The sequence below is a fragment of the Anabrus simplex genome, chromosome 2 (assembly GCF_040414725.1).
Source record: "Anabrus simplex isolate iqAnaSimp1 chromosome 2, ASM4041472v1, whole genome shotgun sequence".
Taxonomy (NCBI): Eukaryota; Metazoa; Arthropoda; class Insecta; order Orthoptera; family Tettigoniidae; genus Anabrus; species Anabrus simplex.
The window spans coordinates 74,265,194-74,288,108 of record NC_090266.1 but is presented as its reverse complement, the minus strand read 5'-3'; the positions used below and the strand labels follow the sequence as shown (position 1 = coordinate 74,288,108).

General features: G+C 38.4%; 1 protein-coding gene across 1 annotated transcript in view; it reads right to left on the bottom strand.

Annotated features, from left to right (window-relative positions):
• trio (trio Rho guanine nucleotide exchange factor) overlaps positions 1 to 22,915 on the bottom strand; it is a 1,596,874-nt gene that overhangs the window by 828,452 nt on the left and 745,507 nt on the right. The window contains exons 19-23 of the mRNA XM_067140202.2: positions 16,166 to 16,285; positions 15,638 to 15,829; positions 15,241 to 15,523; positions 7,904 to 8,142; positions 79 to 224 (exon numbers count right to left, since the gene is read on the bottom strand). Of these exons, the coding sequence (XP_066996303.2) occupies positions 79 to 224; positions 7,904 to 8,142; positions 15,241 to 15,523; positions 15,638 to 15,829; positions 16,166 to 16,285 (980 nt within the window). The remainder of the gene's footprint in view (positions 1 to 78; positions 225 to 7,903; positions 8,143 to 15,240; positions 15,524 to 15,637; positions 15,830 to 16,165; positions 16,286 to 22,915) is intronic.

The following is a 22,915-nucleotide window of genomic DNA, read 5'->3' as shown; positions in this document are numbered from 1 at the left end:
CTGAAATCTATTACCAGGTAATATGTACATTGATATGTTGGGTCATGAGTGCAATATTTAAAAAAAATTTATACCTACCGATATTTATCCATGCGAGAACTGAAATCCTTATAGCGATTATCAACTGCTGCCACCCACTGCTTGATCGCACTAGCATGCGCATGGCCCTTCTCCACTAAGCTGTCAGCTAGCTGAATCAACAATTTTACACGTTCACGAGTTTCCTGTAAAATGAAATTGCTGATTAGTACATACTTTTATATATAAAATACAGTTTCAGCCAGCAATTACATTGGAACAAACGAACTGCCTGATTGCACGTAATATCTTATGGTGTGAAAACTACAGAGCAATGACAATGATCTCTCAAAGCTAAAATCCTCAAAAGAATCTTGGATAAAAAATAAGAGAGGGAATAAAGGGAAAACGTGCAGAACACTAGTATGGATTCAGAAGAAATTATATTTACATTATGTCAAATAATGGAAAAGTATTGGGAATATGGAAAGGACACAGTAATGACTTGTCTAGAAATACATACGGCATATGACAGTGTCCCAAGGCATTTCGTATTTACTAAGGCACAGACGGGGAATGAAGGAGTGCAGATGGTAATAGCATTATATCAAAACTGTGAAAGCTGTGTCAAAACTAAAAAGATTTAGAGTTATGACGGGCTTAAGATGGGGAAGTGTATTGTACTTCTCACCCTTCTTTAACCATCATTGATTAAATTATATACAGTGTGAAAGAGAAGATTATGGGAGAGCAAATAAAATGTCTGCTATTTGCTGACGGCATTGTAAGCTGGAGAGAAAATAAAGAGGAAGTAAAGGCACAAGTTGATTTATGGAATGCTTTTTTTTTTTTGCTAGGAGCTTTACGTCGCACCGACGCAGATAGGTCTTATGGCGACGATGGTATAGGAAAGGCCTAGGAGTTGGAAGGAAGCGGCCGTGGCCTTAATTAAGGTACAGCCCCAGCATTTGCCTGGTGTGAAAATGGGAAACCACGGAAAACCATTTTCAGGGCTGCCGATAGTGGGATTCGAACCTACTATCTCCCGGATGCAAGCTCACAGCGATTTATGGAATGAGAAGACAGACAATTTTGGAATGATGATTAGTGCTGTGATCATGACAGGAGGTAACAGAAAAGACAGGGGAGTGATAAGAATAGGAAATGAACCTCTTGAAGTTGTGAAAGATTTTAAATATTCGGGCAGCATATCATCACAGGATGGAAATTTGGATGGAGAAATTACAACATATCCATCTGCAAGTTCCTTAGAGTGTGTGAGACACTGTATAGAACCTATGTGCCTCAGATGATGAGGTTTTATAGTCATCCCATTTTATATCAGAGCAGCCAAAATGAGGTTCTTGAGGAGCATACAGGAAAAGACAAGATGAGATAGAATATAAAACGATGAAATACAAAGAAGAGTGGGAGTTTGTAACCTTCAATAAGATATTGACATAGCAAAGCTGATATGGTTTTGCCACATGAGGAGATTGATAGGAGAGAGAATTCCAAAGAGAACATTAATGGATAAAGTGACTGCAAAGAGGCCTAGGAGATGCCCAGAATGAGATGGAGGAGCTCTGTAATGGACTGTACTAAAACTACAGGAGTTTATGCCAACAGTGCTAGAAGGGGAGTAATGGAAAGATTGACCAAGATGGAGGCCTCTGGTATACTACCCAACCCAGATGGAATCTGGTAAAGGATCCATCCGTCAGTCCGTCCGTCCGTCCGTCCCTCCTCTCAGGGACTCTGAGGTTGGAGATATGACTGCCGAGGTCTATGGACGGATAGTCTCATCAGACAACTGTTCTTGTTTGCCGTACTTACAGAAATATCCATTTGGGATAGTCAGGAGAGCCATTAGACTCATTAGACAAATGTTCAACTGAGAAGTCTGAACTTTTGCAATATTTTTCATCCACCTCTCTCTGTGTGCCTTTCATCACCACAATCTTACCATGTAAGTCACTGCTCTTCAACTGTTTTATTAAGTTGTATAGTTTCTCTGCTGGCTTTCCTGCCTGAATTGGTAAACACCAGCCATCTTCTGCACCTCAGTTTCATACTCTGAACTCATGCACTACCAAATCCAACCATCACACTATGGGACAGGAATAAAATCTAGCTGGAAAACAAAAGTTGGTTTGGAAGTTAATACAAATCTTCCTTAAGCTATGTGCCTCAGATGATGAGGCAGACCTGCAGCATCTTCCATAGCCTTTAATTCGGATGACAAGTCTCGCCTGCTGAACACAGACTGTGAGATTTCCAAGTGTATGAAGACTATTTTTTTCAATTAAGGTCCAACTGTCGATACCTTATAAAATACAGTGCTTTCCTTCTTTTGCACATGTGCACTGACTACTGGCATCCCCTGCACACAAACACACACTTGTTGCCACATTCGTACTCTGTTGTTGCTTTGTAGCATGCAATGGAACCCATTAAGATGATCGAGTGACCTGTCACACGAGCGATATGGTCAGTTATTTGGTTCTCGACAGCAAGGAATGTGCCACCGGGAGAAATTCATCACCAGATCACTGGAGTGTATAGCCCCTACACTATGCGTGATAGAAAAGTCCATATGTGAGCAAGATACCATGGTGGAACTATGAGGAAGGTGATGCATTACTGGATCACATAATCACGGGGGACGAGACATGGGTGTTCCACGTGACCAATGAATACAATCGGCGATCAATGGAATGGCAACACACATCTCTAAGTATCCATTGTAAGCATACTTTCTCAACTCGCGAGAATATGACAACCATGTTTTGGGACAGATGTGCTAGTGGACTTCATGCCACCAGAGACAACAATCAATGCATTGTGCAACCTTGATGAAACTTCACCATGCAATCAAAATTAAATGCTGTGGCTTTTTGTCTGCAGAGTGTTTTTGCTTCCTGACAATGCAAGACCATACTCTGCCCATTGAACATGAGCCCACATTGAATCATTTGGCTGGCAGCAATTAAATCAACCCCCCCAGTATAGACTTAAACTTGTGCCTATTGCCTACCATCACATCCTTAATCTAAAAAAGTTCCTCGCCGGCAAGCATTTCCACACAGATGAAGATGTGAAAACAACAGTTCAGACATGGTTCTCATCGCAGATTGCAGACTTCTATGAAGAGGGTTTACAAATATTATCTCACGATATGAAGAAATGTTTGAAGAAACTTAAGGCCTAGGAATGGGAAGGAAGCGGCGTGACCTTAATTAAGGTACAGCCTCAGCATTTGCCTGGTGTGAAAACGGGGAACCACGTAAAACCATTTTCAGAGCTGCCGACGGTGGAATTCGAACCCACTATATCCCGGGTGCGAGCTCACAGCTGCGCGCCCCTAACCGCACGGCCAACTTGCCCGGTAAATCCTTACTTAAAAATAGCCCTTGTAGTTTGGGAACCTCTTCAAGTACCTCTGATAATTACAATTCTATAGCTAGCCATACACGGCAAGAAATTCTGATCGGCGAGGCCTCTTGTGACGCGTTCAGACAGGCTAGGACTGCTCATTAGTGAGCCAGACCAGTTTGAGGCATTATCTATTACATGCGAGACCTGGTGTCAGCACCTCAACGGAAAGACTTCACCTCACAGATCAAACCTCTTGTAAGTAAAGCATGGAGAAATTTATTGAAATGTCTGAGCTGCAGTTCCTATTGTAAATTTCAAATCTTCGAAAGACCGCCCAGTAGCTAAAAATCTCAGTGTTGCAATCAAGTGTTCCTCAAGTGGTATGCTTTGTCGCATTACAGTATCCTCCTCCTTCAGCTTACAAGCTACAATACCTACAATAAACATGCTATCAAGTAGACTGTTGACCAGTAATAGCTATGCAAAACAAATCATTATGTATTACCAATCAAACATTTAACGTAATAATGAGAAAAATCCATACATGCTTACACTGCCAGCCAAAAGTTTCCGGACAAGCATTGAACTGTTAAAGAATTGATTGAGATTAAAAGAAAACAACATATCTATGCATGGAATTGACAAATATATATTGTAAAACTAATATTTTACAATAAAACTGTGTTACATTTCATCTGAGCAAGAAATAGACAATATGTACACATTTACTCTCACAGATCCCCAGAACACATCAAACTCTCTTCTCATCAAAGAAACCCTGCTTTGCTGCAAGTACACTATTCTCAGCATTCCCAGAATGAGTTTTTCTAACACTGATGCAGGTATACTTTGCCAGGCATTCTGCAATAGTCCTACACCTTTTCCGATGAAGAAGGACACTCTTTTCGGACTTGCCGATCCAATTCCGGTGATTGGTGGGGGTGTCATTCCATTAAGAACAATTCCCCAGAATTTTGTTTGTTTTGCTGATAATTCATGCAATAGTGAGACGTGTGCTCGGGGTCATTGTCTTGTTGAAGGACAAACCCACCTTGCTTTCCAGACAGAAGAGCATAACGAGATAGGATGGAATGGTTGCAGTTTTTGTCCAGTGCTCCTTGAATTCGGTGCAGTCTACCAACTCCACTGAAAATGAAACAACCCCAAACCATCACAGACCCCGCCCCGCCTTGTTTCAATGTAGGTGTTATACAGTAGGATGCATTTTTTCCGATGCTGAACGTCGAATATAAACTCGTCGCCGTTGCCCGAAAACCTTTGAAACTTGGTTACATTAATATATTCTGTCATTAAACAATCAGTAATCATATTCTTGACCGGAAGCTTTTGGAAGGCAGTGTACCTAATAGCATATCATAATCGCTGTGGTCCATTCGCAAATCATTCTTGTAATCGTCCGGTTAATTTTCTCTTAGATGTTGTATCAGGCGCACGTGACTAAGGATGTCTCACTCTCTTATCCATAATTTCATTCACTTCGATAGATTTTTGTTTTATCATGCCTTAAAATACAGCGAAATGCACATTCCAGCAGATGCAACAGCAAATTTTCTTTTTGTCTGAACAGTGTCTACTTTGATATGCATTGCACAGTTCTAAGTACGGCAGATTCAATCGGCAAGGATTTCAAACTAGTTTGAAAGGCCATCGAATGAGGCTTGGCCTGTCGAGAACTCATGGATCATTCCATGGACTGTTCACAGATCACGCTGCACAACATGACAGGTTTGACAACACAGTTGATAGCGATCAGCAGGCCTGGTCCTTGAAGGTCACGCCTGACGGGCTAAACATTTAAACATGAATTTAAACGTTAATTTAAACGTCTAAATTCAAACTTCATTCCTCGAGAAGCCTTTCTCGTGAACAGCCGAGATTTTCTTCTGACGACGCAGAGCATGTTCTCTGAAAAACTAAAGAATTTCACCTTCCAAAGCCTATATCGTGTCTATGAGTACAGGTCGTGAAAGCATCAATGGCAATAATAATAATAATAATAATAATAATAATAATAATAATAATAATAATTTAAGTGTGTTTGGTAAACCTCATCTAAAGCGACCGTGAGATTATGACTGATATAGCTCAGCCACAATAAAATGTTTGATAAAGAGTGAAAGTGACTCACTGGGAATTGTGAAGTGTCCAAAATGCTTCAGAATAAATATACAGATCATTTTCTGTCAGAGCTTTTAGTACTTTTGGATCATATAGACACACTCTTTTAATAACTGTGTGCAAAACAAATGATTATGCTAGAAGAAAGTTGTCTGAACCTGCAGGAGAAAAAGGGTTAATTATGTCAAGAATTAGACAACAAGAACTTTGTAAGCGAAACTGTAATAACCGGAAGTACAGAAAAAGAGGGAACAAATTTATACAATATAGGATGATAGAAACAGCCATCAAATAACTATTCCTTTCTTATTATGCAGTATACAAATGGTCCTCTCTTCAATTCTAATACTGGTACCTCAAACAAGCCTAGTCCTACAACAGATATTTTATCTGTCAGGAAACTTAATTTGTCCACCAACTTCATTGCCATTCTCCAAAACAATATAATTTTAATAAACTTTACCTAATATTTCATTGGACGTCTAACCTTAAGTCTATTTAATTTTGCCAAGTTGCTGTTTTTTTAAAGATAGTAAGATTACTAACACAAGTCATGTATTTATTTACCTTTGAGATATGTAGTAAGGCCCATGCATTATTATAGTAATACTAGCTGATGTACCCGTGCTTCGCTACGGGATTCTCAGAAAGATGCTTGTTGTTTAAAGGGGCCTAACATCGAAGGTCATCGGCCCGATTCTCAGAAAGACTGACTTTCTGGTTTTCCTAACTGAAGTAAACAAAGGCCATTACAAAAACATCAATAGGTACTGTAAGTAGCGATTAAAAGCAATGTTATCATATAAAATACTCGATCAAATAAAAACCCGCACATATTCTCACTTTTAACGAACAGTATTATGGTTAAAAGGAGAACAATGACACTTTGATTTCCACCTATTCAATGCGGAAAAAATGAAGATAGTCTGTTGCAGTACTACGGTGCCGATCTAAAAGTCCAAAGTTCCAGAGCTGGAATGACCAGACCGCAGACAGCCGTGAACACTCCTTTGCCATAATTCACTTAAATATGCACACTGATCATTCCAATCAGTGCCTCAGAGTAGGGATTGAATAGCTCGAATGCTATGATATACCAGTGTGTTACGTACCAGTAGTATGAGAAAATTTATGAACCAGAGGAATGGCATGCTAAAGAAGAAAGTTATCTAAATCCCCAGCTACTTCCCGCCAATATTCAAGCAGGCTGTTACACTCGCCACAACCGGGCGAGTTGGCCGTGTGGTTAGGGGCGCGCAGCTGTGAGCTTGCATCCGGTGGATTCAAACCCCACTGTCGGCAGACCTGAAAATGATATTCTGTGGTTTTCCATTTTCACATCAGGCAAATTCTGGGACTGCAATTAAGGCCAAGCTTTTTCCTATCTCATCGTCGCCATAAGACCTATCTGTGTCGGTGCGACGTAAGGTAAATTTTAAAAAAAATACTCGGTACACAGCAGTAATCCCATATATCGTAAGTGAGTGGCGACAGAAGACACAAGTCCACCACAACAAACAATGGTCAATGTAATATTATTGTTGATTAGTTTTATGAGCTGTATTGTAGGCCTTAATCTTTAGTTTTGTTTCAACTCTGCGATATTAGGATGCCTCATAAAATTATTTATAGTGTAGACTGTAGTTCCTTATTCTCCGACTTCACATACTCATTTTCATTAAATTCTGTTTACCCATGTTCTCTTGACTTGGCGCTGATATGGACTTAGTAACAAAAATCCAAATTCATGAATATCTCTATGATCATAGCCGGTACGCTAACAATGCATAAGATATAAATTATCGGATATATAAAACGGTATAACTTTAGTTATGTAGGCCTAGTATTTATCATTAAGAGCACCAATAACATAAATATTTGAGAATTACATTTTAGGCCTTCCCCTAAACGACCATTTCACTCAGCACGAGTATACTTATTCATGGCCTAGATTAGAGCGACTTATTCCCCAACTTTGTATACCGATTTTCATTAAGATATGGCCACAGATAACTGAAATACTTGAGAATTGAATTTTAGGCCTTCTCCTAAGCTACCATTTCAGTCAGCGTGAATGAAATTATTTATGGTCTAGATTGTAGCGACATATTACCCGACTTCGTATACCGATTTTCATTAAATTCTCTTCAGCCGTTTTCTCGTGATGCGTGTACATACATACAGACAGACAGACAGACAGACAGACAGACAGACAGACAGACAGACAGACAGACAGAAATTACGGAAAAGTAAAAAGTGCATTTTCTTGTTACTGTGGACATGACCGATACAGAAATACAATTATTTTCAAATTCTGAGCAATGTACAGACAAAACTCTTATTTTATATATATAGATAAATATCTTACTTTGGCAGTTCCCTTGAATTCGTTATGTTCAGACAGAAGAGTTTCTGTCTCCTCCTTGCTTTGGCCAACATTTGTATGAGTTGAAAGATAAAATTCGCCAGTGTCATGGATCCACTCTATGGCCTGTTTGGCTGAACGTTCAAACAATACAAACTGTTGACATTGGTCTAATCGTTTCTTTCGCTGCGTCCAGTGCTCCAGAACTTTATTTTCTTGATTCAATAACTTTTCAAGGATGTCTGAAAGAAAAAAAAAAAAAAAAAGAAGCAAATAGGCAAGATATCTGGAACATTCACCATTTTCCTCTTGGCACAACTTTCTCTGAACATTTTTACTGAAGTAAAGAAGAGAGAATAAAAGTCAAAGGTTGGTCGAGAGATCAGAAGTTAATCATAATCTTGAAGATAAAAGACGAAAGTCAGAGGCATATGGTGAAGTTTTAGAACACGTTGAGGATATGAAGTTGTAGAATAGAAGTTGAAGAACAGTTTCAAATAGGATCACTATGGACCATCTCAAAATTTGAAGTAATGCTCAAATGTTGCAAGTCGTGAGTTTGTAGATATTCTAGTTGAAAAGGCATATAATAGTGGAATCCGTAAAAGGAAGCAAGAAACGTAGAGTTAGTTGTGTGAAAAGATATTTGAAAATATTGAAGTAGAATCGTGTGCACTTACCATTTGACGGTGACAAAGATAGCTTGTAATGTTATGAGTTAGAAGTATTTGCAACAGTAGACTTCTTGCTACGTGTGTTATAGCTGAAGGTTTGTGTTGGAGGGGGATCTGTTTGCGTTGACGTAACTATTGGCTTGTTTGCAGTATTTGGAGGGGGGCTGCTATTGGTGGGAGGGAAGGACGAGAGTGTATTACTGCGCGTGTTGTATCGGTGTAAGGCCATTGGAGGGAGCGATGTTACGGTGGGTGTGGCTATGGGTTTATTGGTTGTATTTGAATTAGAGGTACTAGCGGTGGGGGGAAGCTGTAGAGGAGGTGGGAACGCTAATTAATCTGAGGTTGAAGATTTATAAGAATATGTTGGTGAGGGGAGTTGATTCTCGTAATAAAATAAGGATCTGTTCATACAAGGGGCTTTTTTTTTAATCAATAGTGTCATTTAGGTTGTTATCTTCATTAAAATGTTGGTCAAGGAAAATAAATAAGTTTTCATATTCTGTCACGAGTTTACTTTAATCGACTCTTTTTAGGATATGGAGGTCTTGTTCTATTGTGATGAATTTATGCCCTGTGTCCCTCATGTGGTTGGCCATTGCGGAGAATTTGTTGTGTCTTTGGGGATTGTAATGCTCGGCGTATCTGGTGGAGAAGCTGCGGCAAGTTTGGCCAACGTAAGAAAGATTACATGTAGAGCATTTCAATCTGTATATTCCTGATCTAGAGTAACTATTGTCTGTGATGTTAATAGAGTTGTGATTAAAGAATAAATTACGATTAGTGTTTTTTGTTGTGTAGGCTATTTTTATTTCGTGCTTCATTAATGAATTGGTTATCAGATAAATACTATGGTTAGTGAATGTGAATTTAGCGTATTTTGGTTTGACGGGTTTCAATGGAGTTAAATTTGTAGCTAGTTTCAGTTTGGTTTTATTAATGATTTTATCAATCATACTCTTGTTAAATCCATTGAATTTAGCTATTTCCTTAATGAATAGTAATTATTTCTTTAATTTAATAGAGGACATAGGGATCTTTAATGCTCTATATATTAAACTGTGATAAGTGGCTTTTTTATGTGAGTTGGGATGTAAAGAATCATTTTTTATGGTTGTTGGAGAAAAGGTGGGTTTTCTGTATATTTGGAAGTCGAATTTGTTCAATGCTCGTGTGATTTTGATGTCTAAGAAGTTCAAAGAGTTATTGAACCCATCTTCTTTAGTGAATTTAATATTATTATCTAAGTTGTTGAGAAATGATAGTTTGTTATTGCTGTTGTTGATTTGTTTATCAATGATAGCTATGGTATCGTCAACATAGCGATGCCAAAGACAGAGTCCGTTGATGTTATTAATGATCTTACTATGTTCGAGATTATCTAAGTATATATCGGCTAGTATTCCAGATAACGGGTCTCCCATCGCTAGACCTTGTTTGTAAATTTTCTCATTGAAGGTAAAATAGTTCTGTCTAAAACGAAATTAAGTAATTTTAACTATTCATCAATTCCGATTTTACTCAATGTGCTATGTTTCAACAGATTGTTTTTTATGATGTTAATAGTATTGTTGATAGGAATATTAGTATACATGTTGGTGATGTCAAAAGAACATAAAATGTGGTTTGGTTGTAGACTGGACTTATTTAGGGAATTACAAAGTTCGATCGAGTTCTTTATGGGGTTGGAGTTGTGAAATTTGAAATGTTTTTTCAGGAATTTGTTTAGGAATTGAGAAGTTTTATAGGTAGGACTATTTATACCATTAATTATAGGCTGAATGGGGACATCCTTTTTATGAATTTTGGGCAGTGATCTGACTGTAGGTAATTTTGGGTTCATTACAGTTAATTTCTAATAATCTTGATCATTTAAAATGAAGTTAGAATTTTTAAGAAGGTTTTTAAGTTACGCTGTATTTTGTTTGTTGGATCTTTGTTAATTAAGGTATAGGTATTGTGTTAAAAAAAAGTTTCAGTTTTATTGATGTAATCTTGTTTGTTCATTATTACAATGGTGTTGCCCTTATCTGCTTTTGTAATTACTACGTTGTTGTTATGGATTTTGGATTTCAGGTTTAGAATTTGTTTCAAGACGTTGTGGTTATTATTAGATGTTATCTCATTAATCAAAGTTGGGAGTTTCTTTTTTACTTCATAACGTACGTCATTCTGTTTATCAATCGGGATTGTTTATCGATATTTGTTTCGGTTTCAGCGATGGTAGTGATGATGTCTTCGGCTTTCTTGTGATTAGGCCAATTATGTTTGATGCCTTTATCTAATAGATTTAATTCTTGGTTAGAGAAGGCTGTATTAGATAGGTTGATTGTAGTGGGAATGTTAGTCAGATGGGAAGGGGACACTTTGTTGTTTGTATTTTGGTCAGGTGTTTTACATTTGTTTTCTTGAAGACAAAGTAATTCATGGTTTAGGGTTTTCTGTTTCTTGTCTAATATGTAAAATAGTTTAAGGTCAGTGTACCTTAAAAATGAACTCCATTCAAGTGGGGGTAATTTTTGACAGATGGTCAAATGAGTCCTATATAATTGTAAATTTAGTAGAGATTTCTTCTTGTATAATAGTTTAATTTCATTTTTCAACCATATACTGTTTACTTTCTTCTGAGTGGCATTAGATTTTGAGTAGGGATGACCTTTTCTTTGTAAAGATTTGAGAAATTTAGGTACCAACTCTAATTTCAACCAATCTTTAAGAAACTTGATATCTCTAGAAATCTTGCCTATTTTAATTTTCAGGTTCAAGTTTTCTTGCTTCCTTTTACAGATTCCACTATTATATGCCTTTTCAACTAGAATATCTACAAACTCACAACTTGCAACATTTGAGCATTACTTCAAATTTTGAGATGGTCCATAGTAATCCTATTTGAAACTGTTCTTCAACTTCTATTCTACAACTTCATATCCTCAACGTGTTCTACAACTTCACCATATGCCTCTGACTTTCATCTTTTATCTTCAAGATTATGATTAACTTCTGATCTCTCGACCAACCTTTGACTTTTATTCTCTCTTCTTTACTTTGATTATATACGATTTTTCGCCATCGTCTAATTTTAACCGCCAGACTATCAACTTTATTTTTATGCAATTTTACTACTTGTTGTATAACAATCTGTTGTTTTATCCATTGCACTTACTTTAGCAACCTTCTAATGTTAATTTTGTTAATAATTCCACTATTATATCTCATCACATTGTATTTTTTAAACCATCATTGTTATTTTTAATGTTATTTTACTTCAAATCTCCACAAGATTTAAAAATTATTTTCATTATTACATGTTATATAGATTATATAGAGCCTATACAGGAGAAGAAGCATGGGGAGATATCCGTGAGAGGCTTCAGTTGGAAAATAATTATATCAGCAGGACTGACCACAAATATAAAATTAGAAGGAATTTTAGCAGAAGCGATTGGGGTAAATTTTCATTCATTGGGAAGGGTGTGAAGGAGTGGAACAGTTTACCAGGGGTAGTGTTTGATCCTTTTCCAAATTCTGTACAGATATTCAAGAAGAGAATAAACAGCAACAGAGAAAATAAATGAAGTGTTAGAGGGCATTCGACCAGTGCAGGTTATTGTAAATTTAAAAAAGTGTGTGTGAATAAATTAATTCCATCCCCTGGTCTAAGGAGTTTGGACAGCCAAAGTAGGGGACTGCCTGTAGGGGTGAAGTACAGTGGGGACTTCGAGGGCCCTGGGACCACTACGGTAGCTGTGAAGGCCCTTCAGGAACTCTGAAAAGTGGTGGCAAAAGGGGCTCTGGTTAAGACGCAGCAGGTCGTTATGCTACTTAGGATCCAGAACGGGTAAAAAAAAAAAAAAAAAAGAGGTAAATAAATAAATGCAATGTAAATATTAATGTTATACCAGTTGTATAGTATCATTTGAAGTAATTCCACATACTGTATACCAGTTGACTATATTTGTAAGTAGTACAGGAGATATTATAAGTAGAATTTTGTAAACAATATAAATTTATTAAGGATGAGCTGTGTGTTTAATAGAAAACATTGTTAGCGTAAATTGTATAATATTGTATTATAGGAAAAATTTTCTTCTCTTGTTAATTTAATATTTAGTGCTTGACAATAATGTATTTTAGTGTACCATTTGCCACCGAGGTAGACACCTCATTTGCAAATAAAGAGATTTTGATTTTGATTATTTAGACGCTTATTTTTAATTTAAGGTTAAGACTATGGCTGATGATGCCTTCAGGGAAGGCGAAACATGTACCACTATTAGTTAACAAATTTATGTAAATCATCCAAGACTAGACTTTGTATTGATTAGATGGTCTAATAAATAACTTACTGTTATTATTTCAATCACTTTCAAATGCCGATGAGAGAGCTCAATAGCGCACATAACGAGAAAATTATACCGAAGATGATCGATTGCATTCAATATAATCGCTGGTGTGCATAAATTAAATGTAAGGCTATTCAGGCGTTTGCTCTATAAACCAACGTTTTGTCACAGCCTGACACTGGACTCATCAGAGTAGGCTACTGATAAATTCACTTGGATGTTGGAAAAAAACCCGTGTGGTTTCAGACCACAGAGAGGCTGTCAGGATCAGATTTTCAGTATGCGCCAGATAACTGAAAAATGCTACGAGAGGAATAGGCAGTTGTGTTTATGTTTTGTAGATCTAGAGAAAGCATATGACAGGGTACCGAGGGAAAAGATGTTAGCTATACTGGGGGACTATGGAATTAAATGTAGATTATTAAAATCAATCAAGGGCATTTATGTTGACAATTGGGCTTCAGTGAGAATTGATGGTAGAATGAGTTTTTGGTTCAGGGTACTTACAGCAGTTATACAAGGCTGTAATCTTTCACCTTTGCTGTTCGTAGTTTACATGGATCATCTGCTGAAAGGTATAAAATGTCAGGGAGGGATTCAGTTAGGTGGAAATGTAGTAAGCAGTTTGGCCTATGCTGACGACTTGATCTTAATGGCAGATTGTGCCGAAAGCCTGCAGTCTAATATCTTGGAACATGAAAATAGATGCAATGAGTATGGTATGAAAATTAGCCTCTCGAAGACTAAATTGATATCAGTAGGTAAGAAATTCAACAGAACTGAATGTCAGATTGGTGATATAAAGCTAGAACAGGTCGATAATTTCAAGTATTTAGGTTGTGTGTTCTCCCAGGATGGTAATATAGTAAGTGAGATTGAATCAAGGTGTAGTAAAGCTAATGCAGTGAGCTCCCAGTTGCTATCAACAGTATTCTGTAAGAAGGAAGTGAGCTCCCAGACAAAACTATCTTTACATCGGTCTGTTTTCAGACCAACTTTGCTTTACGGGAGCGAAAGCTGGGTGGACTCAGGATAGAAGTTAGAAGTAACAGACATGAAAGTAGCAAGAATGATTGCTGGTACAAACATGTGGGAACAATGGCAGGAGGATACTCGGAATGAGGAAATGAAGGCTAATTTAGGAATGAACTCTATAGATGAAGCTATACGCATAAACCGGCCTCGGTGGTGGGGTCATGTGAGACGAATGGAGGAGGATAGGTTACCTAGGAGAACAATGGACTCTGCTATTGAAGGTAAGAGAAGTAGGGGTAGACCATGGTGACGATGGTTAGACTGAGTTTCTAACGATTTAAAGATAAGAGGTATAGAACTAAACGAGGCCACAACACTAGTTGCAAATCGAGAATTGTGGCGGCGTTTAGTAAATTCATAGAGGCTTGTAGACTGAAAGCTGAAAGGCATAACAGTCTATAATGATAATGTATGTATGTATGTATGTATGTATGTATGTATGTATGTATGTATGTATGTATGTATGACGGGTTCTCATTATATGCTGTACTCACTATTGCGGGCTTCTACTCTATTGAAAGGGCTTACCAGAATCATCTTTTTCTACCGCTTTTCCCACACCTGTGGAGTTGCGGGTGCAAACTGTGTAACACATGTGGATTTGTCTCTGTTTTACGGCCGGATGCCCTTCTTGACGCCAACCCTATATGGAGGGATATAATCACTACTGCATGTTTCTGTGGTAGTTGGTAGTGTAGTATGTTGTCTGAATCTGAAGAGGAAAATGTTGGGACAAACACAAACACCCAGTCCCTGGGCCAGAAGAATTAATCAGAGGCGATTAAAATCCCCGACCCGGCCGGGAATCGAACCCAAGACCCTCTGAACCGAAGGCCTCAAGGTTGACCATTCAGCCAATGAGTCGGACTAAGGGCTTACCAAAATGCCTGGTCTACTTTCACCACAGCAACACAGCAATGGATACAGGGGTTGGATTTACGATAGATACTCATGCGTACATGTTAATATTGAATTGTTCTTTTGTTTTAGAAATACTGAACCTCTGTCATACTTCAAGTGTACCGAATACATTATCTGATCCTCTCTGTGATTGACCCTCATTCAGAAGTGTCTTCTCTTTAAATGCTGTTAATGCAAGCCGATTTAATATAAGCAAATATAATTCCTTAGATTAAAGATTTTAAAGCACTCTGCTTTTATGGTTGACAAATCTTTACTCAGAGTATTCACATTTCCCTACACTCTCATTGAATCTTGTTAGCATATACCTTCACAAAAAAGCAATACACACACATCAAACATAAGACTAACCTGTTATAGCACTTACTTTTAACTCTATTTTCTGAATTACGAGTACTAGCCTCTCCTTGATAGTTGTAATACTGTAGACTGCGTCCTGTGTACTTGAGGAATGTTTCGGCTGTACGTCTCGCCAGTGTGCATGCCTTAAGAAATGCTTCCTTTTGCTCCTGATGTTTGTTGATCAACTGTGATACAGCTGTTGCCTTGTCGGTACTGGAAGGGCCGGTGTTCATTTTTTCAGTTGAACTACCACACCAGTCCTCGTCTCGTTTGTACTCCCGTTCGAGGCTATCCAGTACAGAACACACCTGAAACCAAAATCCACGAGTGATGTTAAGTGTATGAAAAGAGATCTTAAATTATTACATACACGGTAAGACAATTAGCTCAAGCCTATTGTTTGATTTCCTTCACAAACTCACCTGTTCGGCTGTTTTATAAAAGTTCAAACTGGCAGTGACCAGTTTGTGTCTTTCCTCTGCAGACGTGACCAATTGCTGCCACCTCTTCGTAACCTCTTCAGCTATTTCCCGGATTCTCTGAGGATCATAGTGGTTGGCGTTGATGAGAGCATCAGCTCTGTGTTTTACTTGTACTGCTGAGGTATGGGTTTTCTGCAACATTTCAAATTCCAACATTCTCACAGTCAAAGCGATAGGACAAAGCTTTTTGGATATTAGGCCGCGCATACGTGCATATATGTGCGAGTGTGGATGCAGGGCCAATAAATATCTTGTATGTGTTATAATACATTGAATTAGGTGATGACAAAAGAATAAACTGAATAAAAAGGATTTATAAATGCTAATTTTGCGTATTACACTACCGTGTAACATTCTGTTGACATGATATCATTACTTTCTGATGCACAAATATTTTGTAGATGCCACATAATGCTCACAAGTGATAGGTAGTCTACCTCGACAAAAGGTGTAGTTTGTGAAAATTACCTCGATAGCGACTTGAAACTGCTCGTGTTCCTTCTTCAACTGCTCGGCTTCCTGTAAACAGCTGGGGATTGCAAAACTTGCAGAAAGCATAGCCTCTCCATTTCTGATCCAGCTGATAACCTGAAAATAAAATATGTAAATACTTCTACGGTTTGTCCAGGCAAGGTTGACTCTATTTTATCTGAAAATATAACCACACAATTAGGAAAGGATAGGAAGAAATAAAAGCTACCTCGTGGCTTAGTGGCTAGAATAGCTATATGCTCTCTGAGTAATTATGGATTACATAACTGGCACAGGGTATGAAACAATGTTGAAATGGAGGGCATCAATACTTCCTACAAGTGTACATTTCAAGCTCTAGGTCAGGAGAGAATTACTGACAATATCACCTACGAAGACAGACCATGGCTTCAAGAGAGGAATGAACTGGGAACTGAATACAACAATGGGAGCATTCAGCTAGAGGTTCTTGTTGGGACAGACCTGGCAGATCATCCACTGACCGGATGAAGACACTGCCTGTCCAGTGGACTCATCACTTTATACACACTTTTAGGATGGACTGTTTCTGTTTGAGAAAAAACCTAATGAAGTCTAACATATTACTACAATCTATCAACTGTCATTACAAAGACAGTGTAGAAATTTTTTGGAAACTTGACGTTCTAGGAATCATGGACCCACTGGAGAGGACGATGAAGAACCTATTTCAAGATGATGATGATGCTTGTTATTTAAAGGGGAATAACATCTAGGTCATCAGCCCCTAATGGTACGAAATGAGACGAAATGGAATGACAAATTCAAAGTCCAAAATCCTCCACTGACCAGAATTCAAAATGTGAGGAGGAAGAATGAATGGATGCATATGAATTTAAAAGAAACAGTGGATCCGATCTGCAATGCTGCACATTCACAGAAACTGATGTGAAACAATAGTATTACTGACCAAGGGACTGTGTATATAGCATAATACTGAATCAATGATGCTTTTAGTCTAAAGGGGTCCAAAATCCAAGTCATCGGCCCCTCATAATGGTACTTATCGCTAGGAAAGTAGAACCATGGTTTTTGTCATGTTGCAGTACTAATGAAAAGTAGCACAGACTTGCGGTATTCCACACATTATGGTACTACTCACAGGTAATAAAATTCGCACATGGAATACAGACCTAGGGTGTTTCGCACATTGCGGCGCCATTTACAGGCAATCGCAGGTTATGATTTTCATTTCCGTTTTGACGTATAACTAATATGATAGAGTTTGAGGGATGTTCCACCATTTAACACATTGTAAAATATATTAAATTTATTGGGCAAAGACTGGTTTCGACTCCACTGGAGTCATCATCATCAGTTCTTGTTGAATATCAAATCAAGGGGAATCTGATAACAATCATCATTAGGGTTGCCTACATACAGCTCGATTGGTTGACATAAGACATCATAATAAAAAATTATATACATAATGGCGATTGCCTTCAAACACATCAATGGGTTGCAAAACATACACCTTGAATTGTAACGCACACATGGTAAGCAATACTTGGAACTTAAGAAGTTCTTAGTTCTGGCTTAAACTGTCGTGTGTTCATAGAATATGGAACACTGGCAACACATGCACTGGTTGAAAACATACACAAATCGACATGAAACACATGGCGCTTTAAGAATGTTCTTCGACTTGATAGTCTTGTTTTTATCTAATTAAACTGGATGAAATTTATATACATAGAAATGAAATGTACGAAGACATAAACTACTTGGCACTTACAAAGTTCCTGGCTTTAGTTTTTTAAAAAATAAATAAAAAACTGTTGTGTGTTCGTAGAACATGAAATAGACTTGTTGGTTTTGTTTCAATCTATTGGAAACAAATGCACTACTGTGGTTGAGAATATATACATTGACTGAAAATTTATACATTGATATGAAACACATGGTACTTTAATGTTTTTGGATTTGGGTTAAAAAAAAAAATACCGTCGTATGTTTGTATAACTCGGCATGGACTTATCAGTTGGTCTTGCCACAAACATCTGAAAACATGTGAACCTTTTGAAACAAAACTTAATGACTAATTATACCACACAATCACATGAAACATTTGGTAATTTATGAAAGTTCTTATGTCAACCAATTGAACTGTATGTAGGCAACCCTAATGATGATTGTTATCAGATTCCCCTTGATTTGATATTCAACAAGAACTGATGATGACGACTCGAAGGGAGTCGAAACTGGTCTTCGCCCAATAAATTTAATATATTTTACAATGTGTTGAATGGTGGAACATCCCTCAAACTGTTATCATTTACAGGCAACACAAACCTACGATGTTCATCACATACGTGTACTAACCACAGGGACCCACACTATCCCGTAGTGTTCCTCATATAGTGGGTACTAATCACAGGCAAGCCAGAACCGTGGTGTCGCTCCTAAAGTGGTACTAATCACAGGTACTGTAGAAGCCGGCAACACACTCTGTTGCTACTAATCACAAACCTATTTGGTACCTAACATAGTCGTACTACACGCACGTAAAAGCGACCCATGGTGTGGTGGTACTAATCACAAGTAGGTTCATGGTTCTAATAAAATCATCCCTTGGTCGCCCCTTTTAGTTGCCTCTTACGACAGGGGATACTGTGGGTGTATTCTTCGTCTGCATTCCCCACCCACAGGGGGTCCTATTTCAAGAAGAGACTCTGGAGCAGTTTCTTAATATGGTATGAATCAAAGATGAAAATCGATATTAAGTCCATTTGCCAGAACAGACAATAGAAACCTGCTGCCTTCTAACAACCGGCTGGCTGAGAAGCACTTTCACAGAGTTACCAAGAAGCTAGAAGCAGCAGATCTGTTGAAATCACATAGCAATATCTCACTGAATAGAAGAATGAGGGAATCATTGCAGCAGTGCAGCATAATGACAACATATCTCATTGCCTTACTCATAGACCAGTTTTAAAGGGAAACTCTACTCCACCTATTCGGCTGGTATTTGACACATCACCAAGGGAGCCAGGCTTGCCAGGCAGGTCTAATCTGATAAGAGTTACTTCCATCAGTTATACACAGTTTCCATTGGTGTGATGATTGATATCCATAAAGCATTTCTGGAGACCAGCATCCAATTGAAAGACAAGGACTTTCTCAGTTTTCTGTGGGGGAATAACAAATTCAAAACATGTTTATCATCATACCAAAGTAATATTCAAAATGAATTGCAGCCCATTCCTGTTGGGAAAGGTTATGGACTATCATTTGAAAAGACACAGTACTGATGACCCTGAAAAGGTGCCGATCTTCCGACAGTTATCGTGTAGCTTTTATATGGACAACAGTGCTATGAGTGTTGAATGAGAGGATAGTTTTGAGTCCTTCATTAACACTTGATGAGTTATGTAGCTAAGAACACACAGGCAGTGTGCCAAAAGGAAGAAAAATACCTAGCGTACTTGGAATTGTATGGAACTGTGAAGAACATATATCACAAATAAACTAGGATTACAGTAAATATTTCTGAGAGAAATTCCGCCATTTCAATACTTTAAAATATGTATTTACCTATTAAAATACAATTGAATTATAGTGGGTGGAAAAATGTATTTCATACAATTAACTAGGATTGGTTGAAACAAATGGATACTAGCGTTGTTAATGACAGATTAGTTTAATCCATTACAGATCGTATAGGATTTACATCACCCATGACATTGCTTCCTTAAATTATATTGCAGACTACTTGGGAAGATAAGATAGATTGGGACTGCGAGTTGAGCTAGAACTTAAAGACAAACTTTCTGAAATGTCTACATAACTTATCCATGCTCAGGGGACTGAATATCCCCAAATAGATACCAACTGACAAGAACTGCAGTAACCCAATGTTTACTAATGCAAGCAAGAATGCTGCAGCTGTCTTCCTGAGAACAGAGACTGCTTAAGGGATTTCTGTTCAATTACTGCAGGGCAGGTCTCGTCAATTAGCGCAAGCCAGGTCTCAGATTGGTTCCTTTGAAGATAGCAACCATCCCTCACTGGAGAATTTAGTTGCCTGTACCGGTGCTCATCAGACAAATGCTGTAATGGAGGCCATGTCATGAGATGTATGCCTGAATATATGTGAACAGCCTCCACCACAGTACTTAGCATGGCTTAAAATAAGTGGTCTGTTTTTATTAGAAATTGTGTAAACGAGATAAAGAAGTTGACAGAAATTGGCAGTTGGAGACATGTACCATACTGACCTTCCTTCAAGAGAGTGTTCACCAAATCATAACACAATTTTTAAATGGTGGGAGGGTTCTGGTTGGCTCCGACAACCCCAAAGACTGACCATCAGACAGCAACTGGACTAGCAATAAAGGAACGGTTCTAATAAAAAGGTAAAGCATACACAGTAAATTCAAAATACACCAGTAACTCAAAATCACCCACGCTGATGTTTGCACCAAGGCATAAATTGATAGCCTTCGTTATCTTAATATAAAAAATGAAGGGAACTATAATTAATACAGTTTTTTAAATGTTTAACAAAATTAACATATCCTCCTCTGTGAACGATGTGACCTTGCCACGGTGGGGAGGCTTGCGTGTCCCAATGATGCAGATAGCCGAGCCGCAGGTGCAACCATATCGGATGGGTATCTGTTGAGAGACCAGACTAACGAATGGTTCATCGAAAGGGGGGTAGCAGCCTTTCGGTAGTTGCAAGGGCGGCAGTCTAGATGATTGACTGATACGGCCTTGTAATAATACTCAACATGGCTTAGCTGTGTTGATACTACTACACGGCTGAAAGCAACGGGAAACTACAGCCGTAACTACCTACCTCGGATCTCCGCGTGGGGACTACACAAGAGGGGGCGATCATCAGAAAGATGGATACTGACATTCTGCGAGTCGGAGCATGGAATGTTAGAAGTTTGAATCATTGTGGTAGGTTAGAGAATCTGAAAAGGGAGATGGATAGGCTAAAGTTAGATGTAGTTGGTATAAGTGAAGTACGTTGGCAGGAAGAACAAGATTTTTGGCCAGGCGACTACCGAATTATCAACACAAAATCAAACAGGGGAAATGCAGGAGTTGGTTTAATAATGAATAAGAAAATAGGGCAGCGGGTAAGCCACTACGACCAGCATAGTAAAAGAATTATTGTCGTCAAGATAGACACCAAACCAATGCCCACCACAATAGTGCAGGTCTATATGCCTACTAGTTCAGGGGATGATGAAGAAATTGAAAGGATATATGAGGAGATAGAAGATTTCATACAATATGTAAAAGGTGACGAGAATCTAATTGTGATGGGAGACTGGAATGCAGTGGTATGCCAAGGAAGAGAAGGTAGTACAGTAGGAGAATTTGGATTGGGACAAAGGAACGAAAGAGGAAGTTGGCTGGTTGAATTCTGCACTGATCATAATTTAGCCCTTGCCAATACTTGGTTCAAACACCACAAACGACGGCTGTATGCGTGGACGAGACCTGGAGACACTGGAAGGTATCAAATAGATTTCATTATGATTAGGCAGAGATTCAGAAACCAGGTGTTGGATTGCAAAACTTTCCCAGGAGCAGACGTGGACTCTGACCACAACTTGTTGGTCATGAAATGCCATCTGAAGTTGAAGAAATTGAAGAAAGGAAAGAATGCAAAAAGATGGGATCTAGACAAGTTGAAAGAAAAGAGTGTGAGGGATTGTTTCAAGGAACATGTTGCACAAGGACTAAATGAAAAGGCTGAAGGAAACACTATAGAGGAAGAGTGGAGAGTCATGAAAAAGGAAGTCAGTAGGGCAGCTGAAGAAATGTTAGGAAGGAAGAAAAGATCAACTAAGAATCAGTGGATAACTCAGGAGATACTAGACCTGATTGATGAACGACGAAAATACAAGAATGCTAGAAATGAAGAGGGCAGAAAAGAATACAGGCGATTAAAGAATCAAGTGGATAGAAAGTGCAAGGTAGCTAAGGAAGAATGGCTGAAGGAGAAGTGCAAGGATGTCGAAGGCTGTATGGTAATCACGGAAACCTTTGGAGAAAGGAAATCTAGGTGTATGAATATTAAGAGCTCAGGTGGAAAGCCACTTCTAGGGAAAGAAGACAACGCAGAAAGATGGCAGGAGCATATCCAACAGTTGTATCGAGGTAAAGATGTATATAATTTGGTACTGGAACATGAAGAGGCTGTTGATGCTGATGAAATGGGAGACCCAATTTTGAGGTCAGAGTTTGACAGAGCTGTGAGTGACCCAAATAGGAACACGGCACCTGGAATTGAAGACATTCTCTCTGAATTACTGACTGCCTTAGGAGAAACCAGCATGGTAAGGTTATTTCATTTAGTGTGCAAGATGTATGAGACAGGAGAAGTCCCATCCGATTTTCGACAGAATGTTGTTATACCTATTCCCAAGAAAGCCGGTGCTGACAGGTGTGAAAACTACCGCACCATTAGTTTAGTATCTCATGCCTGCAAAATTTTAACACATATTTTTTACAGAAGAATGAAAAAACAAGCGGAAGCTGAGTTGGGAGAAGATCCATTTGGCTTCAGAAGAAATGTAGGAACATGTGAAGCAATCCTGACTTTACGTCTGATCTTAGAGGATCGAATCAAGAAGGACAAGCCCACGTACATGGCATTCGTAGATCTAGAAAAGGCATTCGATAATGATGATTGGAACAAGCTACTTATGATTCTGAAGATGATAGGGATCAGATACCGAGAACGAA